This window comes from Amblyomma americanum, chromosome 6, assembly GCF_052857255.1.
Source record: "Amblyomma americanum isolate KBUSLIRL-KWMA chromosome 6, ASM5285725v1, whole genome shotgun sequence".
NCBI classification, from domain to species: Eukaryota; Metazoa; Arthropoda; class Arachnida; order Ixodida; family Ixodidae; genus Amblyomma; species Amblyomma americanum.
In genome coordinates, this window is record NC_135502.1 from 88,527,243 (window position 1) to 88,551,883 (window position 24,641).

Sequence of the window (24,641 nt, forward strand, 5' to 3'; positions counted from 1 at the left end):
GAAAGAATGAAGAGAGTACCACGATTTCGAAATGATTCAAGGGCTGAAATGGGGTTAGACTGGTGGGGATCAATGATTTGCGCTAGCGTATTCAAGCATAGATCGCACAAATGTTTTGCAAGTTAGTAATTATAAGGAAGAAGGCGCTATTCTTTGCATCATTCGACTGCTGGGGTGATGGTCGCGGGATCGAGTTTCGGTATAGGCGCGATGCAAATCCCCCCCCCCCCCCCCCTCCCTTTGTGCTGTGCGACGCCAGCGTAGGTTGAAGAAATCTAGTTGGTCAAAATTAAAAACTTCGGAGTTCAAAATTGCGGCGTCTCTTAAACCCATGTGCAGCTTCGGGATCGTGAACCATACCATACCATATACCGTACCTCGATTTCAAGTAAGCAACAATTGGGTAATAGATTTTATATTTTTTTGCCTCGTGCGTGTTTGTTTTTGACTTTTGAAGGCAGTAAACACAATAAACGACGTCCCTGTGGCATAATGGTTTTCTCGCTTGGATCTTCACCCACCAGCCAAAGATTTAACTTTCGGCCTGTGCGTCGTTGTTACCTCTGTGTGTGCCACCGAGTGAACGCCAAGTCGTAAGCATTGAAGAGTGCCTCTAATAGTTATCCTTGTGAAAAATTCTGAAACTCTTTACAATGCGTGTAAATTAGCTGAACACAAAACAGGTGGCATTTGTTGTTGATCAAGGCGGCGAAAAAAGTAGTGCACACCTCTGGTTGGTAGAACCAGCTTCGCTGCTTTCCGCAGGCTTTCTCAAGACTTCCTGCTGGCAACCTGTGCGCATTGGACCAATATACACCACCTATAGACTGAATCAAGACCTCCTGACGTCTTCCTGTGCAGTCGCATCCTGTCCAGGTTTATCCTGCGCCTGTCCAGTCTTTCTTGCTATGTGTTGTCCGATTTGCCCCCCCCCCCCCCAACGTGTTCTACTCAAGTTCAGCTGCTGCGTAGTCTTAACATGAGCGCCGCCGCTTTAATTTCATGTTCTGAAGACGTCAGTCTTTCAAGACGAATCTTTGAGCGGTTTCTCTATATTAACTGGAGCCGGCAGACTTGCGCGAGTGTCTGCGACAGTTTAAGAACAGCACCTCGAGGATATAAGAAAGTCGGCGTGAAACCATTTTTCTTAACCCTTTCCTTTGTTCTTGCAACGTCCTAGATATCTTGAGGGAAAACTCTGCTACATTCTATCCGTCGCTAAAATGTTAATGCCTTTCGTCTTATTTTTCTTCCTCGCGCTCTCCGCTCCTCTCTGCTTCCAGAAGCATATATCCAGACCCGTCCCAGTTTTTGCTTCTAAATATAAGCACGTAGGCCGCAGCGTTTCCCTATTCAGCATCCTAAACTGTGCTTCCGGCCCGACACAGAACCTGCAGCCTCAGTCGGGCAAGAGCGAAAGTACGCACGCTACTGCAGCGCCCACAAAACGGAGGACGACCAAGTAAGTGGGCTTCCAGAGAGCGAGGGGTTCCGAAGCAGGACGTGTCAGGGAGATTTTTACTGTCGCGCGGCCAGTCGAGATGGAGAGCAGCAGTCACTGTCGCCGCCGCCGCCACCGCCGCCTTCGCGGGCACTGTCGTCGTACGCGGCTGCTGAGAGTGTGTATACTGCTCGCCCTCTGGACATGCTCGGCCGACCTTATACGAGTGGTGGACGTTGATTTGTGCGTCGCCTGAGGGTAGTGGGAGGGGGGTAGTAAATGGCTCCGCTGTGTTTTCCCTGCAATTTCCAGGGGGGGGGGGGTGAAAAGAGGGGGGAGGGCGGCTCCGAGCATCCCCCAAGGCTCTTCTTCGAGGGGCAGACGGGCAGAAGAGGCCGTGGCGTCTGTGAGCTGGCCAGTGAGAGCGCGAGCAATTGCGAGCCGCGGCCAAGTGCGATTGCCCGCCGGCCAATGGAAACCGGTGTCGGACGAGCTCGTTAATGGCCTGGCTGCCCCCTCCGCTGAACTTGCCTGTTATTTTTTCTTTTACCCTGCTTCAGTGTCGCGCGCGTTTTTACGACCCTCGGAGCACTCGTCTTCTTCGTGCACGTCCTCGCCACCACGCGGCGGACGCCGCTGCCGCCGCTTTCGGGGCAGGCCTGTTGTTGCTGTAGCGCGTGGTCCGCCAAAGCGCCCTCCCCTCCGCCACTGGCCTTCTGGAGGCTGGACGAGCGACGCCTGTTTTCTCCTTTCTAGACGGCGTTGCCTAGACAGCGTACGGAACTGAAAGAGAAAACGCTTATGGTGACTTGAAGGGACAAGGGGCGGGTGAGGAGAAGGAGAAGGAGGAAGAGGAAACCACGTCTCCTGACAATCCAGTGAATGCTTTCCTGTACAGCTCGCGCTGCTGAACCTGGCGGTGTCCGCGGTCTGGCAGCACGACGTGCTGCAATGCAGCTTCCAGCGACACTCTGCAGGGTGGTGGCAGTTCAGGAGCATTGCATTTCTTAACTGCGTCAGCAGTAACAGTGGTACTTGGCAAAAATGCTGGCGTCGTCCTTCTGAAGCATCGGCGAATGAAGCCTCCAGCCTTCATCAGCGCCATCCACCTCCCCACCCCAACTAAACGCTCCCGAGCCGCCACCCACCACCAAATTACTTACTCAACCCTCCACAAAGCCTTGGCACACTAGATGCCCACTCAGCAGCTGAGCGAAAAAACGATAATGAAATCGAATTTAATGACTCAGTGGTAATGCTATCACATACAACTAGCTACCTCCCCATCCCACTCCCTTAACTACGGGGTTTCCCACCACCCATCGCCAATCTGGACCCACCCCTGCACCGCACCACCAGCCTGAAGAAGCGCCACCTACCACCCGCCCTCCAGGAGCATTCTGTCGTGTGTGTGTGTGTGGAGCATTCCTTTCGCGTAACTTTTAACTACTTATTTGCAGTTGTAGTAATACCTCAGAATTACTCATAACTCATAATGGTGTTTTGATATTGGTATCACTGCGTAGGTATGATGTTCAGTCGCTATCAGGAGGCAGGAAAAATGCGTAGGCAAAAGTTCAGTGCTCCGACAATGTGCAGCGTAGATGTCCGGTTTTTGCTCGTAATGGGGCCAGAAATTGGAGGCAGTCATATTTCAAAGTGCTGCTTGTAGACACACGAGATGCTCTAAAAGCAAGGCATTAAGTGCTTTATCTAGCAGGCACACTGTCGCAATAAAAAAAAGTGCTTTATCGAATTACACTTGATGAAAATCTCGAACTGATGCAATGTGCAATTGTATCAAATCTCTGCATGAGCGTGACTCATTTAACAGAGAAATGGGTTTAAATCTCTTCAGGACTGATTTTAATATCGACCACTCGTTTTTTTTTAACGCATTGCAAAACCATACGGTAATTTTTACATGTTTGGATTTGATCCGATGACTACATGCTGGGCGGCAAAATTCGTAACTCACAGATCCACGGCGGCAGCTGGTTGCAGTTGTGCGGCGGCTCTATAAAGCTTGAATAAATTAAGCGTGAAGTCATTACATCACATGTGTCTTAATAAAGGGACATGTTGATTAAATTCTGCACTTGTTCGATGGCTTCTTGTGCATTCTAGGCGCGTGTAGGTGATTTCTCAAGCCATGCTCATTGATGTAATTAGCAGGAGACAGTCCATGTTACTTCTGCGACGTCTTCTATCGCATTCTTATCTACTCAGTACGTGCTAATCATGTGGTGGGCGACGTCGCAGAAGTAAGACGTGTTCTTTGATGTTAATTGGGATCAGTTGGCACGCCTTGACGCGTCACCTATGCACACCCAGAATGCACGAGACAACGAGAAACCCCAGATGTATTGATCCTATAGAATCAGTAAAGTTTTTCTTTTCTCTCTCCTTCCCATCACAATATGTGGTTGAGCACCCGCCTCGCATGCGGGAGGTGTGGGGTTCGATCCCTAGTGCCTCCGGGAACCCACCGGTTATACGATGGGTACAAGCTTTCCCCTGGTCCGGTGCTTGGCTTATTTAGGGTGAAATGCTTGCGAAATGGGTCTTTGACTCCTATGTGGTCGAAGTCAATAAATGGCTTCTAGGCTTAGCATTGTATAAGACGCGCTTACCAACACCAAGGCTACACAAAGAAAGAATGTAGACAAAAAGGGCAGTGGACGTTCACTGCATTTTTATTGTAAAGGAATCACAAAGGACGTTGACGCAGGCTTGGTGAGGACCAAGCGTCTCATTCAGAAAGAAGAATAAAATGTCAATGTCACAACTCGAAAAATCTGTGATCCCCCGTTCTTTAAGTTTTACTTGTTTATTAAAGTATTGCCACTCTCGTAAATAGCGCAGCAGGATGGCACGCGTTACAAGTCGCAGTGCATATGAAGCCATCTCGAAGGCTGCAGGCAGCAGATAGTGCTGAGGTATAGACAAACTTGAACAAAGCAAATTAGTGCCCTGAAGGCTTTGTTTAAAAAATTGCGGACGATTTAGCGTGGTTAGGTCAGATGCGAGTTATGTGCGCTAGCATTTCAGTTTCCATTCGCTCGTCGGTCATTCTCTAGCTTACATTTATTGATCCCTGGGACTCCTCACACCACTCCTGGTGCAGTGGCCTGCGATGGCAGGTGCTGCCACCGGTGGGGCTTGTGGGAACCAGGTTGCTCTTCCCTAGCAACCTCTGACGACTAATCGTTCATTGAACTGCCTCCTGCCAAGGTGGGCAGTTTGCTCACAGTCCGATGGGCAGGTTGTAAAGACGTCACACGGTCCCGTGACTAAGGTTGGCCACCTGCCACCCAGCTCTCTAAGGTTGCAGAGGAACCGGACAAACATCGGCGAAATCGACGAGTGTGGGCTTTAGTGCTAGCGCCCTAAAATCCCCAGAGAAGCAACCTGGGTGGCAGGTGGGCCAGCCAGGTCACGTGACTTTGTGGCGTCATCACAACTTGCCCACACATAGGGACCGAGCAGCTGAGGGAAAGCTGTAGTGCTAGCGAACTAAAAGGCAAATTACGAGCGCCTCAGCTTCGCGCGAGGCACATATATGGGATGCACATGCGATAGAACGCTTGGCATAATTCGCGCAATACCAACGATGTGTTTATATTAATCACAGGAAGCAAATGAAATCAAGTTATACTTACAAATTCTCACCAAGATGGAAACGAAGTCATGTCTGTCTTCCTGTCTCTTCGCCTCGCTGGCGGTCATCACTTACCGGGAAAGCACACGTTAATGTTTACGCCCAAGTATATATCCAAAGGGTCTGATGCTATGCTCGTAATGAATCTGCACGCATATCATGAACAAAATGATTATTTATTGGAATCCAAGATCAGTTTTGTGTTCATGTCTATAAACTTATACGCATGCTTGGGGGAGTAACGGGGCAGATACAAATAAATTTATCGATGTTCGAATGCTCCCGGTGAAGAATTCTCTCTCTCAGACAAATGAAGTTTTATTACCCATGCATACGCTTCGTTAGACATCTGTCAAAAGATCAGCCGTCATAAGATGCATGCACAGGTTCCTAGGTGGCGACAACGCAGCCCCTGCCATTGCCGTGCCGGATGTATAATGGTGAAAGCCAGAACTGACGTTTCTTTCAAAGTCTTATCCGAAAGCGCGGCCTGTTAGAGTGGCTTTCTTACCGGCCTCAAGATTCGTGTACGCCTCAGCAAACAATGCCGCATACACAGTGTTCATCACCCTATACATGCTTCAGCGACCGGCAACACCAGTTATCATGCAAACAGTCTAGGATACCTCGAGAAACTTTGCACATTTGTTTCACTCTGAAAAATTGGGCATAAAATTAAAGCGCAAAACATGATTTCGTGTGAAGAAAATGGCCTCTTCCTTTCTCTCTATAGAACCTTGCACCCCATTCTTTGGTTTCCAGTTTGAGCGGGAAGCCATGTTATATTCCATGCATGCCACCCCAAAGTTATAATTATAACCGCGCAACCGATGCTTGGTATGCGCCCTCTCCGCAGGTGAGGTATGCGGAACATATTTAGTGTTTTCTCTGGGCACCACAACAGCGGAAAAAGTTTGCTTTTACGTTTGTGCGTACACGTGCATATTGTACATACACGCTCATGCGGGCCCGTGTAGTTGTCGGCGTGCGTGAGAGTGACAGCCTCCTTCACTCTCTAAAGCCTGTGCGGAACCGGGAACCGCGCACATCGCTTTCGGTCGCACGCTATGACGCCCAGGAACTTCCCAGAGGAAATTCAACCAAAGGATCTCGTCAGCGTCAAGCATGTACATAAAAATCTGTCATCAGGTCATACCGTGAAGCTCGTTCTGATCCCTGCTTATGTGTGAACGCTTCCTGTAACGACAGATACGCACACATTAAAAATGACATCGAAGGTCATATGAAAAAAAAAAGAAATCAGACGAGCGTGTTAATTTTCTTTCCCTCGTCAGGGTATATTTAATACGGAAAGACCTCCCAAAATTTCCACGCCATCTGGGGCCATTTGGCGAATGTCAGAAAATTGGCATGGTCTTCGAGTTTGCTTTTTCGCCAGGTTATCGCATCACAGAAAATTGACAGCTTGAAACTGAACTCAGTTGTCATGTGCCTAGCGAAAAGCGTGCCCATCATAAATGGTAAGACTGGTGACTTTCTGCGTATTATCTGAACATGTTATTAATTAATGTGTAGTGTAATTTTATGTAAATGTAGGTACCTCAAAGAATAGAAGTCACAGTTGTTCAAACACCCTTCAAGGCATGGAGTGGCTACTTCAGGGTGTATTCTATGACGACAGGGTGTATTCGTGTTCAGTTTATGAATGTTTACAGTGAGAAAGTTGCTGCGATATTTGCACTACCCCTTTGAGCGTTGCACCTGCGGCAAACAATCAGTGGTGTATTTCAGTGCTCGGGCATTGTTGTTTTCAAACTTTGTGTGGTTGTCGTGAGGAGTAGTTTCTGAGTACAGAATGAAAAAAAAAGCATGTTCACGTGATTATGAATGTAGCAGTCTAAGAGACCACTAGTGCACGCTCAGGTATTACACACTACAAAGTGTCGCAGTGAAAGTAATTGAGTAACACTACAAAATATCGAATATGCATCAGTTCAGAACTATCGATGCACGAGATATTCCTGCAAAGGCTACTTACACCTCCCTTCAATTTTTTTGAATTTTTTGTCTCGCATGCAGCTTCAATCACTGCAAATACATATGCTCAAAAGTAGAAGTTTAATTGGTTCATCAGAACCAAATAAACTTGGCAGTTAATGCCGCCTGCAAGAACGCCAGTCGCTTCACTTACGTGGCTGGAGGATATCTGAAGATTTGCTTGTATTAAAAGGCATACTGAAACTTGGCCGCATGCCATATCAGATCTGGTGCTCTGCTTCCTACTGCGAAAGTTCTTTGTTTACTTGTGTTTGGCCTTTCATTTAGCTGTACAGTTAAGATCTCGGAATGAAAGGAAGAGGAACATTCCCATTGAGCAGGTTATCTGGCGACGTAAAAGCTATGTAACTAGCATTCCAGTGGAACCTGCCTTGAATTGGAAACTTACCGCGAGCAAACAAGTGCATACACTTTTTTACTAAAGCCTCTCTCAGTTATTTAGTCAGTCATTTGAGGCAGCACTAATGGAACTAATGGAGAAAATGAAAAAGTACATTGTCGCCATTTTTTTCTTGACAAACCTGTGTAATTTTTACTTTTTTTCATAAATTCTTGATGAATTTTGACAATTTATTTTTAAACAATATTTTATATGATGAACGAAGATGCGTGCAGTGCGGAATGAAATAAACATTATGTGACAACGAGTCTCTTTGTGCATTGATACGCTTTGAAGCTGCGCCCTGAATATGAGATACACCATTATGGAACGCTGTAGTTCAATTTCGATCGTGTGGGGTTCTTCAGAAGCCTCGCGAAATCTTAGTACGTGGCTGTTTTCGAGATTTGCCTACATAGGAATGTAAATGCCGTGGCAAAGGTATTAAACCCGCGACCCTGCGCTCCGCTTAGCCCTTCAGCGACTTTAAGAACCTGATAACATCACAACTGAGAACATTGAAACTTAAGACGGCTGCCTTGAAACAGCCCACAGGAAGTAACTGGCAACAACGGATTAACAGAAATTGCGTGCCTGTGGCAAACTATGGCAATGCATCGTGTTATTCATAACGTGTATATGCTGTCACGAGGCAAAAGTATGGTCCGTCAAGTGTCAACATACAGCACAGTGTGAAAAAATCGACAGTTAGCTGACTCTCAGATATTTCTCAGAGCTTAGTTTTTGTTACTTTGCAGTGGCAATAGCAAGCCTGCAGGCAGGTGAGAAATGAGCGTGCAAGGTTGCGGTTTTACTGAGTATAGATTTCATGTGCGGTGCGCATGTATGAAATTCTCTTGAGTGCAGATATCGGAGCAGGTACCAATATTGCTATGTATCACCCCGTGCTCTAAAGAGCCCATATCGGTGTGACCTATCGGCGTTTGCGCCTTCTCTGTATTGCAAGGATTGTGCTCGTAATGCTCTTTGGTGTGGTTTGCTTGGCGCACAACGTACCTTTCAAGCGCTCAAGAAGGCGTATTGCGGCGCGCACGCACGTATACAAATAGGAAGAAAACTTCGAACCCTACGGCACAGTGAAGGCTCGCTGCATCTGAGATCTCTGAAACGGAAAAAGGCTCCCTGTTATCGCATACAATATTGCACTTTTGTGCCTGTGTCGCAAGTCGAAAAATAGTCGGTTTATATCCAAATAAACCAATGAATATCCAACATACAGAAAGCAGTGACAATGTGCTTACGATCACATCAGGCGCAAAAGGATCTACTCCATAGTAGATTACTAGTCACATGAGGATATTTCATAAACGTTAAAAGTGCATAGACAATAAAAAAACTGAGCGTTAGATGACTTAAAGTAAACTGACCTAATACTCTGGGAACGAAAGCAGAGTAGAATACCTGATGCATATTCCTGTCCTACTGGCGTTATTTGACGACCATGTCAAAAGTCCCACAGAAACTGCAGAAGAAAAAGATGTGACGCAAGAGAAGCTGACAGAATTATGTTCTAACGTTTTAACCTGTGCTGTCATATGGGACAATCACTGCTCCTTTTCTTTGCCCAGCTGTAAATTGTGTTGAGGGTTAAGAATATGTATACACGTTTGGTTCAAAAGTACCAATTTTTTAACGAAGGTGCAGTATGATTCTAAAAAAAAATTAGGAATCAGTGAAAAATCCCGCTTGTTTTATCGAGATTTTCCTTTTTAACATACTTCTGCAACCGATAAAAACAAATGATGACCTTTCGTATTCTATATATGTGGAACAAGCCGGAACTGCCGAGTGGCAGCTTTGAGTTACGTAGAAAATAAAAATTCGGCAATATTAATGTAATTTCTTATCAAGCAGATGCTCTCGTAGAGCTACGAAGGGGCGCCATTTAGCCATTAAGTGACACAGGATGGCGGCAGTGGGAAGGTTTCAAGGAGGGCAGGGTGTGTGATCCTGTCATTAACAATTTCTTTGATTAAACGCAGAAATTCTGTGCGAACTGCATTTAATTTTGCTATACTGCCATCCAGGGTATTATTTTGGCACTTTCGGTGCTACTTAAGTGAACGTAAGAAGAGCGAAGAAAGTTAGAGTTGTGAAAATGACCACATTACTTCATGAAAGGTCAGTTGCGTGAGTGTTCTCTGGGAATAAATAATGCCTGAAATTTTTTTATTAAATTTGAAATAAAGAGCTATTCGAAATAAGCACAAAATCATTCTGCTTATTCGACATCGTGAAAAGAAACGCAGTGAGCAATAAAAGTTACGGGTGCAGTAGGACAAGTATGTCTCATCTAAATGACCGATGTTTTTGAGTGTAAGCAATTCTGAACGGCTTGTTACTATATTTCATATAGGTCGCGGTATCACTCTTTTGGGAAGATGTGCTTGTCTAACGTGATTATTGTCTCCTCGTACTGAGCGTGCATGGTTCAGCTGCAGGTTTGCCAATACCGTTATACACAATGCAGGTATACTCAAGAGGAACAGATATCTACGATTATGGCGTCAGGTTCACATAGAAATTAATGTGATTTTTACGAGGGCGTTTTGTGTAATTTTTTTAGTGCAAGTATGGCAGTAGGCACATTAAACTGTGGCAGTGAACACACTAAGCCAAACCTGCCGTGCAGAATCGGCTGCATCTCGTAAATTTGAACGAATATTTAGTTCCACGTGCTGTTATGGAGCTGAATAAAAAATGTGGTAGATTGGAGAGTTGTAACGTTTTCATGCTTTGCAAATATGTCTTAGGTATTATTCTGAATTTATTGCTTATGTTGGGACTGTACGGCATTTACTCGTATGGGCTGACCTGTTTTCTTTTTTTTTTTAAATTGTGCTCTTCAAACTTTGCGGTCGGCCGATAGACGAATCGCAGGCAAGGCGAGGCGCGCACCTGGCTACTGACGCAGATAAGAAGTGGAGAGCGACACCAACAAGGTCACTGCAGAAAGTATTGCGTTCTGGTCGCCTCGAAAACGTTCACGCGTAACTACTTGTTCAAGAAATCCGCGCAAAAACCTGATATGAAGAAAAGAACACAACCCTATTGCGCAATCACCCAACTGTGCATGAAATTTAGTGAGATAGTAGAATTAACTTATCGACTCTCATTTTTTTTTTTGCGAGTACCATAATTATTCGCGTTTTGGCCATTTAGGTCGACCTCCCGACTTTAAGAACCACAAAAGAAAAAAAGTTGCAATTAGCTGCGGCAATGAGCAGTTAAGGCGACCAGCACATGAACTACCGATGCTGTGGCGGCGCTGCAAAAATTAATAAGCAGAAAGGCATTCTCGACGTTGCACGAGCCCCAGACTCTCAGTCGCTCAGTTGAACGGCAAGTCGTGCGTCCCGACTGTGGGCGACCATTCTCGGCAGCATTCAAGCGAGCCATCGTCTTACGCGTGGAGGCGTCAAAGAACTGAGCGACAACACCCGGTTTCGGTCACTAGATTATTGGGATAGAATAATTCGTTCATGCAGGCTTGGATAATGATGATTATTTTCTACGTAGCAATAAATCCATTCATATGTAGCTGGTGAGAGTCGACTGGCTCTTCAGGAAAAAAAAGCATAGTTCACCGCAGAATGTCGACAAGGCTTTGAGTTCTTGGTTGTACATCACCATTTTGACATTAGAAAATGTAAGACTGTGGGCGCGTAAGTAGAGGAGCTATCAAGGAGATAGAGCTCAGCCACAAAATCGAGCTTAATTGTTGTTTTCTGAGAACGCAGAAATCACCCAGCACTGTGTACCGATAATTATTGATCATTGCCAACTGATGCATGATACTCCCGCTCACAGTATCTTAAAACAATTAGGCTTTCTATGTGGCGTAATAGGAAGGGCTCTTATGATGGATCAGATTTTAGTTTGCTGAAGTCAAAGTAAGCAGTTTTATGCTTTTCGCACCCGGATTGATGCGAATGTTTTATTTTTTGTGGACGATTTCTCTCGACATAGATGCTTGCTATAACATGATGCATGTTTAATAGAGCAGAAACAGTGAAGAATGTTGAAGCGCTCAACGTGTGTGTTGCCGTGCTTTTAGACGTGCACCACTTTGCTTGCCCGAAACAATCTAGGTACTCCGTTAAAAAGACCTCCGAAAGAGAAAGAAGATCCATATGATCAGTGTCCGAAAGCATGAAATTAATAATAGTTATGGAGAGCGTTAAATTCACTAATATACTGAATTACAACATGATGACAGCAACTGCGCTTGTTGCGAATTGTTGCATCGCAGTTCGTATGTTATAGTGCGGTTGCATGTTTACAAAGCATAGCAGTGAAGACGTTCAGTCGTCGCTGCAGTGAAAGGCAAACAATTTGCTCAAATTTCACCTCAGAATGTGCGAAGGAGGGACGAGACTCGGCGGTGGCGCTGTTGTTGCTGACGCGCACGTGCAATAACAGATTATGTTAGGGCAATAAATGTCATAAATATTTTTTTCTCTGATGAAGTGAGACTCAGCGGAGGCGCTGCTATTGCTCATAAGCACGTGTAAGACCAGATTGTTAGGAGAGTCAATGTCACTATTATTTTTTTCTCGCAGGGGTAAGTCTCATGACCATGAGCTCTCTTAAACAGTTGTGAAAGGAATCACAAGAACATTATGTTAAGTGCGATGAGCTGAGCAGGCCTTAACGATTATCGTTTCAGTATTAAAAAAAAGACTATAGTAATTCTGAATGAGAAGTTACTCGCACCAATATCCTTGTAAACAGCGTTGATAGCCAAGAAAAAAACTACTTAAGGCCTTTTAGTGCTGCTGCTGAAGTATATATCATGTTTATTTTTTAACAAGAAGCCCAGAATTCGATAGGCAATTTATTTTCTAGTGCTGCTATGTATTTATGACAAGCCGCCATTATATACATCCAACGGCATTAAGATAACAAGATGCAAAATCAGCGCTTGACACAGGATGTAAGAAGATATGCACAGCACTGTGTTGTGTTGGTGTACGCTGAAAGAATGTTACAAGTAAACACGCTGTTTTCTTGTGATCTTAAATCTGTACTAATTAGCCCTGCTTCACGCTACACTTGTTTAGTCACTGTGAGGAAAAGCCTGCGACTTGAGCTCATGCCTTCAGTTAAAATCCCGCATGTATGACCATATTTCTTTTGTCGAATAGTCACTGAGGTGTACAGTTTACCTGCACTAAAAAAAAAAAGCATTACAGAACATGTGCACCACTCATAGAAAGGCGGAATTCGTGGAACGGCATTACGGTTTTGTAGCTATGAGACAAACGCATGTGCTATCGGCAAATAAACAAGGCAAAATTATTTATCAGTATCAAGAACTGTCTTTAACGAAGACTATCAATGTAGACTTGCGAGAATTTCTTACGGAGCCCTTACCGGGAGCAGGGAACCCATTGTAAGAGTGTACTAAAATACTTCGTAACAAGGGATTGTCACAGCCAAGCGAAACCGGGATGTACATAATGATGCAGAATATCGCGCATGGTTTCATGACAAAAACCGGTCTTATATACGTTATAGAGAACAAGTAACCTAATTACAGTTACAATTACTTCATCTGAAATATAACTGATTTCATTGGTCAATCACAGCCCATGAAAAGTAACAAGACAAATACTAAGAAATAATCGATTAATGTTACGTTATTTTTCATCCGTCTTCTTTTTACGCACAATGAGCTGGTGCAGCCTGCTGGATGCATGCAGTACATACTTTGGTAATTTCATCTGTAGTTTTCAAAGTTTTTTTCGGCATACACGTTTTTTTTTTTGTGAACACATCAGTAGTGACAGTGATATGTATACGCGCCGGAAAGAAGTTCATTGCTTTAACATACGAAGACCTTGCACCCCACCTGGAAGTTACGAAAACGGTGCGTTTTACTGTTCGCGTTCTAAGAGAACAAAGCCCAAGCTCACTAAACATCACATTCTGTGGTGCCGCCTTGATGAAATGTGAATTGCGAAGAGCTAATCACATGAAGGCCGCTAGGGTTTCCATGTGTGCACATAGTTGCGATCGCGGCTACAGCGCAGCTAGACCGTTGTCTGTCTAACGCCAGGGAATTCGGCGTTACACCAGCGTTTCCCACCTAATCAAAGTTCTCGAAGTTATACGACTGGTTAGGATTTGTTCTTGAAAAAAAAAAAGCAGATTACTAGTACATGTCCAACATACTCGGACAATAATTTTGAAAACTGGAAAAATGTAAGCTACTGTTATGGAAATATTGAAAGTAATGGTCCTTTCTTCGCATTTGTAGCAAAATCTTCTAAAATGTTTCCATCGAACGCATCGAACAGTTAAGACTGTCATAAAAAACAAACGGGGAATGCTTTTGACGATAACAAAAAGGTTAATAGAAAAAAATTCAAGACTGCCGTCGGGTGATCTGCGGATATATTGAGTGTTAAAGCGAAATCTCACATTATACTAAAAAATTGCGTTCATAAACAGTTTCCCGCTCAAAAATTGCTTTTGTCCAGAATTTATGGGTACGAATTGATCACTGAAAAAATAACTAAATTACCGAGAACGTTACACCTCACAAAAAGTAATAAATGCCTTTAAAAAATCGAAGAAAGTGTAAGTTATTGCGAGTAATCATTAACTGTAACCCGTTACATAGAAGTCTGCAAAACTCCCAATAGCAGCTGCAGCGGTCCAATATGGCAACCGTATTTCACTGTACACACTGCGACGTTGCGAATTTACTTTCCTGCTCAGTATTTTGTACGAAAGCTATCAAGCTTAGGATGTCCAGAGTGTAACTCAGTTCACACCCTTAACAGCGAGCCACCGCGTGTTGTGATCGGACACGACTACACATGAGTGGCGCAGCACCGTACACAAACTTATCACTAATGCTCTGACATTAGCACCGCGGAGCGTTGGTCGCTGGGCCTGATCAAGACCATGCTGCAAGGTATGTTTGCGGTGCTTGATGACAGCTGATGTCCTGCAGCCACCCTGCTACAGCATGGTCTTGGACGCAGCGGCCAACGCGCTAGAGCATTCGTGTTGAGATAGCAGGCGGGTCTACAGTATGACGCAATTTGAAAGTGATTGCCTCAGGTGGAACATACTTGAATTAAAATGCGCTAACGCAGCTTATTACATCACGAACGTGGAACAAAATACACGAGCATATATATAGCCAGGCGCTTCTTTTTTCTTTCCTGCGCCGTCATTTTTGACTAAAAACTGACCATCACGAAAGAAAATTTATTTATCCTGCTCTGCCAAAACGACAGCGAAAGCCATGAAATGGCGTTGAATTCTATACAATGTAAAAAGCCCATGTAATAAATTTCCTTGCGGAGACCGGAACTGCGATTAGTCACATGTGCCTGAGCAGTTATTGAGATTTTCTTATCTTGCTGGTATGCTATTAAGTTTTTCTTTTCGTTTCCAATGCATTATCTCTCTGCAATAAATGAATTATGCTATTAATCTTCCATTCATCAGCACCAATAGTTAAAAAAGATACGTACTGCCGTATACGCTTTGCATTCTTATAGTGTGGGCTAACAGTTTTGTGATTGCGACCATTGTACACAGCTACATGTAATACTTTTGTCCACTGCCGTTCCTTACTATTCCTTAGGTTTTTCCATGCTATCTCTCTTCTTTACTATTCCTTTTACCTTCGCTAGCCGTGGATAAGCTGCCCGAGGAGCATCGCGAAGTCTCTGCGGATGGAAAATGTCTTTTGTTTCCTATTTAAGAATTATTTTTCATAAAAACCCACCCGCACTTTACGCTTTGAAAACAACAACTTTGAGCACAGCAGCAAAAACACATATGCAAGAAATGGGAAGCTTGAATATCTATACCTATAAGAGTGAATAAATTCGATCTACGATAACAACGAAATGTTTTAGCGAAGCAAAAGCTTCCTTACTCGCTTTCCTTTGTAGCCGTATGGCTCGGTTCGGGTGGATGCCAATGAGTAATTACTCTCTTATTACAAATTTACTCTATACTTGCGGGATTCTCCTAAACATTTGACGAAGCAAAAGTTGTTTGTGCACCGGGTGTGAAATGCTTCCGAGCGTATACGATTGAAGCAATGAAACTTGGTATGTCGTTCTCCGGAGGTTCATATATGTTGCGAAAAAAATTAATTTTGGTCCTTAGATTGCTGAGTTTAAAATCGCGACGCTGGCGTCACTACTATTCACACGGCACTTTACTTGTTGGAAGAATATTCATGGTAGAAGGATTATCCTATGTTCTACTTCTGACATGCTAACGGGAAGGAATAGCCTCCACATAATAAGGCATAAAAGCTTTTGCAATGACCTTTTTTTTCTTGCACCGTCTTATCTTCATGTAAGCTAAACTTTTACACAAGCAATTAACGTTGCCTTCCCGCACAGTTTAGTCATTGAACAGTTGAAAAGTGATATTTCGCGCTCAAGCTATGCGCCGGGATGTCTTAAGTACTTCAGGCGCTGTACTTCTGAAAGTCAGAGTGCACTGATATAAGTGATACCATATATTATCATTTGGCGGTATACCATCTTGCTCTTCGGGCTTTTCCAAAGCCCTTCAATTCTGCCCAGCTATTATAAGCTTATGCATACTCCGATATAGAAAACTAGCTTGTAGCCATACTATAATAATGCGACTGATTTCACTTCTTATGGTCTTAAGCTGAAGGTGAGAGTGACATGAAAAGTTGGTGAGGGCCACGTTTAAATCTTGCAGTCCTGAAGTGGTCTCAAGGAGAATGCAACGCAACCTAGGTTGTAATGTCAAGATTCACAAGAATACCAGTAACTAGAGACGCTAAAGGAAAGATTTTCAGAATGAATGAGCCCTTAACCTCAATGAGCACTGAGAATTACGCAATGAACTTCTACCTTGAAAACAGCCAAGGCTGCAGAATAAACTTGAAAGATACTCTGTGGATTGTACGAATTGCCGTTAGGGAGGCTCGAAAAGTTGGCAGGACATTCCGCATTGATAGCAGAACAATATTGTCACGTAGTGGTGACGGCAGTCGAAGCAGCGATGAATACGGACGAAAGGATCTTCTAAAAGAACTGTTTATTGGGCTGACTTGCACCCAAAATGGACTGAATCACTCGGCGGCGGCGAAGCGACAAGCGTGCTCGGCGGTCGTCGAACAGAATGCCCGCCGCTGTCGGCCGTGCTCAATTTAAAGCTGATAGCGAACATTCGAGATAAAGGGCGCAAAGTTACTAGAACATTCCGGAACAACGTAGAATCAGCTTTGCCTGGCTGCGATCAATCGAGATAAATCTAGTCGCGTCTTGCGTCGCAAACAAAGCGATAAGGTGGTGTCGCGGCAGATTTGAAAAACGAACAAACACTGCAAATATTGGCGGCATTACTCCCCTCTCAAAGAAGCATCGACCCGATGCATTAAAACAAATAATGCGACTAGTAAGGGAAAAAAAACAGATCTTGCGAAAATAGAGCATGGAAATGCAGCGGCCTTTAGCGGGCATAATACGGCTTCAGACGGACTACATGGACGACTTCTGGTCGTACGCGGCGTCGCTGGGATGCAGTCATTGCGTCAGGGATGACCTCATAATCCAGTTCACCCAGCCGACGAAGAACCTTGTACGGGCCGAAATAGCGGCGCAAAAGCTTTTCACTCAATCCACGGCGGCGAATGGGCGTCCACACCCAGACTTGGTCTCCTGGCTTGTATTCCGCGTTGCGTCTTCTTAGGTTGTAGCGTCTGGCGTCGGACCGCTGCTGATCTTTGATCCGTAATCGGGCAAGCCTTCGAGCTTCTTCTGCGCGTTGAAGGTAGGCGGCAACGTCGACGTTCTCTTCTTCTGTAACGTTGGGCAGCATGGCGTCTAGCGTGGTCGTGGCCTCCCTGCCATGGACGAGCCTAAAAGGCGTCATCTGGGTGGTCTCCTGCACTGCGGTGTTGTAGGCGAAGACGACGTAAGGCAGGATGACATCCCAGGTTGTATGTTCGGCATCGACATACATAGCGAGCATATCGGCGATGGTTTTGTTTAGGCGCTCGGTCAGTCCGTTGGTCTGCGGATGGTATGCAGTTGTCCTCCGGTGGCTGGTTTGGCTGTAGCGCAGGATGGCTTGCGTGAGTTCCGCCTTAAATGCTGTTCCTCTGTCCGTGATGAGCACATCGGGGGCGCCGTGTCGAAGAAGAATGCACTCCACGAAAAATTTGGCCACTTCTGCTGCTGTTCCGTTCGGTAGGGCTTTCGCCTCGGCGTAGCGGGTCAGGTAGTCGGTCGCTATGATGATCCACTTATTTCCAGATGTTGACGTTGGAAAAGGGCCAAGCAAGTCCATGCCAATCTGCTGAAAGGGTTTTGAGGGAGGTTCAATGGGGTTCAGAAATCCTGCTGGTCGTGTGGGAGGAGTCTTTCGTCGCTGACAATCTCGGCATGTTTTCACATAGTGTGCGACATCGGCAGACAGTCGGGGCCAGTAATACTTGTCTTGAATGCGGCGGAGGGTGCGAGTAAACCCGAGATGTCCAGCTGTCGGCTCGTCGTGTGAAGCCTGTAGAACTTCTTCGCGGAGACAAGTAGGTACAACAAGGAGGTAGGCTGTTTTGTTCGCTGTAAAGTTCTTCTTCACAAGGACCTCATTCTGCACACAGAAAGAAGACAGTCCTCGCTTGAATGAAGCGGGGGGTGAAGAAACCTTGCCTTCCAGGTACTCGATGAGGCCTTTTAGGTTGGGGTCCGAGCGTTGCTGCTGAGCAAAAGAGCTTGCGCTGATGGGTCCCAGGAAGGCGTCCTCATCGTCGTCCAGCGGCGGTGCATCTACAGGGGCTCGTGAGAGGCAATCGGCGTCAGTGTGCTTGCGTCCGGACTTGTAAACGACGGTGACGTCAAACTCCTGGAGACGCAGACTCCATCGAGCGAGTCGGCCAGAGGGATCCTTCAAATTGGCAAGCCAGCAGAGCGCGTGGTGGTCGCTGACCACCTTGAACGGCCGTCCGTAGAGGTAGGGGCGGAATTTCGACGTAGCCCAGATGATGGCAAGGCACTCCTTCTCAGTGGTCGAATAGTTAGCCTCGGCCTTGGAAAGGGAACGGCTAGCGTATGCGATGACCTTCTCCAGCCCGTCACTTTTTTGAACGAGAACGGCGCCTAGTCCCACGCTGCTTGCGTCGGTATGAACTTCAGTATCGGCGTTTTCATCAAAATGCGCAAGGATCGGTGGGGACTGTAAACGACGCTGAAGTTCCTTGAAGGCTTCTGCTTGCGGCGCTTCCCATTTAAACGGCACGTCTGCCTTCGTCAGTTGGGTCAGGGGCTCGGCGATGCGCGAAAAGTTTTTCACAAATCGTCGGTAATATGCGCATAGTCCGAGAAATCTGCGCACTGCTTTCTTATCGGCCGGCGGTTGAAACTGTTCAATAGCGGCTGTTTTCTGCGGGTCTGGGCGTACTCCTTCCTTGCTAACAATGTGGCCTAGAAACAGCAGCTCTTTGTAGGCAAAGTGGCATTTCTCTGCTTTCAAGGTTAGGCCAGACGACTTGATTGCGTCTAGTACTGTTCGAAGCCTTTTGAGGTGCTCTTCAAAGTTCGAGGCGAAGACAACGACGTCATCTAAATATACCAGACAAATCTGCCACTTCAGGCCTGCCAGCACTGTATCCATTACTCGCTGAAACGTCGCTGGTGCGGAACAGAGACCAAATGGCATCACCTTGAACTCAAACAGCCCATCCGGAGTTATGAATGCTGTCTTCTCGCGATCTCTTTCGTCGACCTCAATTTGCCAGTAGCCGCTCTTGAGGTCCATCGATGAGAAATATTTGGCGTTGCAGAGGCGGTCCAGTGTGTCGTCGATGCGGGGGAGGGGGTAGACGTCCTTCTTTGTTATGTTGTTCAAGCGGCGGTAATCCACGCAGAATCGAAGTGCGCCGTCTTTCTTTCTCACTAGAACAACCGGTGCCGCCCATGGGCTGTTTGAAGGCTGGATGACGTCGTCGCGAAGCATTTCTTCGACTTGGTTCCGGATGGCTTGTCGTTCTCGCGGAGACACGCGGTAGGGGCTTTGACGGAGAGGTCGGACGTGTTGATCCGTTATAATGCGATGCTTGGCAATTGGCGTCTGTCGCACCTTCGGCGATGTCGAAAAGCACTCACTGTAGTTTTGAAGCAGATTGCGGATCTGGTCTTGTCTGTTCCGGTGCAGGGCTGGGTTGATGTCGAAAGTGGGCGAGTTCTCTTGGTCAGGCGGATCTTCTGCGGAGGGGTCGGAGAGGGCGAAGGAATCTCGTACGTCAGATATTTCGTTGTAGAAAGCAATCGTCGTTCCTCTGTTAATATGCCGGAATTCTTCGCTGAAGTTAGTCAGCAGTACTTCGGCCTGGCCATTGCGGAAATGTGCGATGCCTCTTGCGATGCTGATTCCTCGGTCTAGTAGCAACTGCATGTTCCCCTCGATGATGGCTTCAGTGTTTATGGCTTTCGTGGCGCCTACGGTCACGATAACGCTTGAACGGGGTGGGACGCTCACTTCTTCCTCCAGGACACTTAGGGCAACGTGATTTTCCCGAGTTTTCATCGAAGCGATGGCTTCGTCCGTCGAAAGCGTGATCAGCTTGGATCGCAGGTCGATGATCGCCTGATGCTCATTAAGGAAATCCATACCCAAGATCACTTCGCGGGAGCATTGCGGTAGCACAATAAAGGTCGCAGGATAGGTATGTCCTTTGACAGTCACCCGCGCTGTGCATCGTCCTGATGGCGTAATGAGGTGGCCCCCAGCGGTGCGAATTTGTGGGCCGTCCCAAGCCGTTGTGACTTTTCTGAGCTGCGCAGCGAATGTTCCATTCATCACCGAGTAATCGGCTCCTGTGTCGACTAGAGCGGTAACTTTCCGGCCGTCGATAGTCACTTCTAAGTCAGAGGTCCTGGCTCTTGCATTGCACGTCGCTCTCGGCGTCGGGTCACGGCTTCGTCGCGTATGCGAGTCGCGGGTGGGGCGTGTGGTCGAAGCTCTTCTGGGTGGCGGCGTCGTTTTCAAGGCAGCCTGCGTCGTGGTCGGGGTTCTCATTGTGCGCGGCTTCGGTGCAGCGAGTGCCGGTTCTTCATGCGGCGTCGCGGGTGCAGCGTCTTCATGGGGCGTGGTCGGTGGAGGATCTTCGGCGTTTAGCTCGTGAGCAACCTCACCTCCAGAGGTTGCTGCCTTTAGTTTCCCCTACGGGGGCTGGGCGACCTTCCTCGTACCGCGGCTGCGTAGCTGCGGCGTGGCGACGCAAAGCGCGAGGTTGACGGCGATGGTGAGCGCGAAAAGCGGTTCGGCGTGTACTCTTCTCGACGCAGGTACTCGTCGATTTCGTGCGGACGTTGTCCGAAGCGTGGTCGTGGGGCGTTAACGGCAAATCCTCGAAGACCGATACGTCGGTACGGGCAGTGACGAAGAATATGGCCGGCCTCACCGCAATGGAAGCACAACGGCCGGTTGTCGGAAGTCCTCCAGGCGTCGCATTTCCTGGGGCCTGAGGGTCGGTCATAGGCTGGGCGGGCGGGGGCTGGGAGGCGGCGTTGTGGACCAAGTGGCTCATTTCGGGGAGGACGTGGGGGTTGTCGTTGGGGCTGAGCAGTCCTTACTGCAGCGGCGTAGGTCATGGCCTGGGGTTCTGTGGCCGTCGGGGTGCCAAGTGCCTGTTGCACTTCTTCCCGTACCACGTCCATCAGAGTCGATGCTTGTGGCTGTGGGGAGGATGGCAGTAATCGGCGTAGCTCCTCTCGGACGATTTCGCGGATAACGTCCCGCAAGCTGTCGCTGGTGGTGGCCGGCGTGTCCGAACGGATTGCATAGGCAGAGGAAGGGCGGTTGTACTGCCGAGCTCGGACGTCGAGGGTCTTCTCAATCGTGCAGGCTTCCTGCATGAATTCCTCGACCGTTTTTGGCGGCTGACGGACGAGGCTGCCAAAGAGTTGTTCTTTTACGCCGCGCATTAAGAACTGAACTTTCTTTTCCTCGGTCATCCCGGGATCGGCGCGGCGAAATAAGCGCTTCATCTCCTCGACGTAGCTGCGGACGGGCTCATTCGGAAGCTGGATCCTGGACTCGAGGAGTCGTTCGGCTCTTTCTTTCCTCACGACACTGGTAAATACCTTCAATAGTTCTCTCTTGAATAGCTCCCATGTCGTAAGGGACGACTCGTAGTTTTCGTACCACGTGCGTGCGGAGCCATCCAATGAGAAAAAAACGTGTCCAATCTTTGCCGCATCATCCCACTTGTTGAATGACGCCACGCGCTCAAATTGATCCAACCATTCTTCAGGGTCTTCGCCTAGGGATCCATTGAAAGTTGGCGGCACCCGCGGCTGCTGCAGTATAATCGGTGTCGACATCTTCGGCGAGATTGCGGTGCTCGTAGCCGCGTCTTTTCGCTGTCTTGTGCGGTCCGGCAGTTTCCCGAACTCAGGCTCCTCTCCCTGGAGACGTCGGCTGGCTCGCTGAGCTGCTGGCTCGTCCTCGGGTGCGAAGCGCTCAGGGCTGGCTTCACGACTTGAAGGGGGCGTCCGGAACATGGAAGGCTACCCCGCACCTCCACCAGATGTCACGTAGTGGTGACGGCAGTCGAAGCAGCGATGAATACGGACGAAAGGATCTTCTAAAAGAACTGTTTATTGGGCTGACTTGCACCCAAAATGGACTGAATCACTCGGCGGCGGCGAAGCGACAAGCGTGCTCGGCGGTCGTCGAACAGAATGCCCGCCGCTGTCGGCCGTGCTCAATTTAAAGCTGATAGCGAACATTCGAGATAAAGGGCGCAAAGTTACTAGAACATTCCGGAACAACGTAGAATCAGCTTTGCCTGGCTGCGATCAATCGAGATAAATCTAGTCGCGTCTTGCGTCGCAAACAAAGCGATAAGGTGGTGTCGCGGCAGATTTGAAAAACGAACAAACACTGCAAATATTGGCGGCAATATATTGCAGTTGAGAGACACGTTAATATAGGTGATTAAATAGTATCTGATCATGTGCATTAGTCAAACTAGTATACCGCCATGAAGAATTTTTGTGGTCCTTCATTGTTAACCATCAAACATGTAAACAAATATTCAGGGACTCGCAAACTATACAGCCAGTTGAAGAAATGTTTGAACCTGCGCAAACTGAAAGTGAGAACAATAAAAAAAATACCGGCCGTATCCTGTTGCTGTTTACTTGTTACAGATGCACGGGTCACAAGAAGCCAAATAAAGAAAAGACGATTCAAAAGAACGAGAGAAGAACGAATCGTGACACAAGCTAGGTTGCAAGACCGGCTGTGCGATTCGGAATACCGAGAACTGATAGCAACGTCGGGCGAACCATCGCAGCCAGCCTGCACTCGCTCGGACGTCAGGGATCCTCGGATCGTGAGGTGAACCGTGAAAGTTCGTCGGCTCTGCCGGCGTTGTTTTGCAGCGTATCGAGAGTCCGATTCCTTGGCGGACGGCACGGAACCGATCCCTTTCTCGTTCCGGCCGTGGCATCGCCCCTTTCAGAGACCGGGTAGACTTTCCGCAGAGCACCGATGAGGAGGAGATCAAGAGCTTAAAGCCGTAAATTACCCCAGCGAGCGCTGACTCGACCTAGCCGGGCGCCGATCAAAGTGAGAAGGCGTAGGCCGCGCCGCAAGGCCGCTTTCACGTAACAAAGCCGCGCACGAAGAGGAGATAACGCACCGCGCAACCCGAGACCTCATCCGGGAAAGCCAAATTAACTCGGCATTCAAGCGAAAGTTATCGGGTGGTCTACCTTATTTGGAATGCGGGAATACGCGTATCTCCTTTGGTATACGACTGTGTAGGCCAATTTGTGCCTTAATCTGACAGTCCACAACCGTGTTATGTAATTAGCTCAAAAAGAAGAAAAAAGAATGATGATGAGATTGCATTAACGAATGCAAAACGTAGAGCATATTAAATTTTCGTTTAACTAGCAACAGCCAAGTTTGCGGCGTTCGAGATTGTGAAATACAATACTTAAAGGGCTCGAAGCGGCGAGGATCCGAGATTTGAGATGCCGACAGCAATTGTGCCAGACATTCTCGACTAATAGCGGGCTCCACCATCGAAGAGTTAATCTTATGCAGTGCTCCGCGAGCTATGCAGGTAAAGAAAGAATTGCGATGGAGAAACAGGGAGTATCTTTGAAGTTTGCTGTAACTGTCCTTCAAGACTTCCAGTCGCTCTGCGCTCGAGGCACGAGAAGGAAACCTTATATGCCTTTTATAGCGTAAGATAGGTGACTGACAAAGTCTGGTAATTTTGGCGTGCTTGTTGGGACGCGACGTATAGTAGGGCCGTATGTTTTAAAACAATTTAGCTACATTGCTTTTTAATGGGCAGTCGGAATATATGCAGCAGTAACCTTACCAGCGATGGACTAAGCTAAGAGAAACTAACCTGCGTCGTTCGATTTTCCTTGGGGCTGGCGGATTACCTGCCTATTCTGACTACGGCGCTGCAAGTGGCTCCGACCCTCGACTCTTGTGATTTACCTAATCACGGACCCGAACCAATTGCTATGGTTATTTAACTAGCGCTCCTCAAATGTGCCTCTGGTTTCAACGTCTGTAGAGAAGCATGGCTTCACCACAGCAAAAGGTGCATATATGCAAGAAAATGAAAAAAAAGCGAGGAAGCTGCCGTAGTTATCAAGTAACGAACAGCCCGAAGTGGCATTCGCGTTTCTTATTACACAGGTGCGACATTTGAACTTGGCGCTGTTTTTCCTTGAAAACGTTATGCTGAAATGTTTTGCGGTAGTTCACTTTCAGAGTTTCATGTTGTGTTACGTGCTCAGGAGTTGATATATCTTTTAAATATTATATTTTGCACATGCAGGAGAAACGGAACATCCTATAATTACACGCAGAAGGTGAAAGCGAATCAGTTGCGAATATTAAATTTATATGCATTAAATTACGGCTGAAAACATTGAGACTTTCCGACTGCGGTTATGTTAGCATGCATATTACGCATGCGCAGTCTTATGCAATTTTGGACTCATTTTTGCCAGCCAATGTGAAGTGTCTATTGGGGTAATGGTTAGTATATTAGCAGCAGTAACACTATTTGGCTATATAGAGACCTAATAACATGTACAGCGCGTGTAAAATGGTAAGATGAACTA

General features: G+C 46.9%; 1 protein-coding gene across 1 annotated transcript in view; it reads left to right on the plus strand.

Annotated features, from left to right (window-relative positions):
• Window positions 1-24,641, plus strand: part of LOC144095370 (uncharacterized) — a 201,093-nt gene that overhangs the window by 90,141 nt on the left and 86,311 nt on the right. The window contains exon 4 of the mRNA XM_077629131.1: window positions 22,695-22,884. Within this exon, the coding sequence (XP_077485257.1) occupies window positions 22,695-22,884 (190 nt within the window). The remainder of the gene's footprint in view (window positions 1-22,694; window positions 22,885-24,641) is intronic.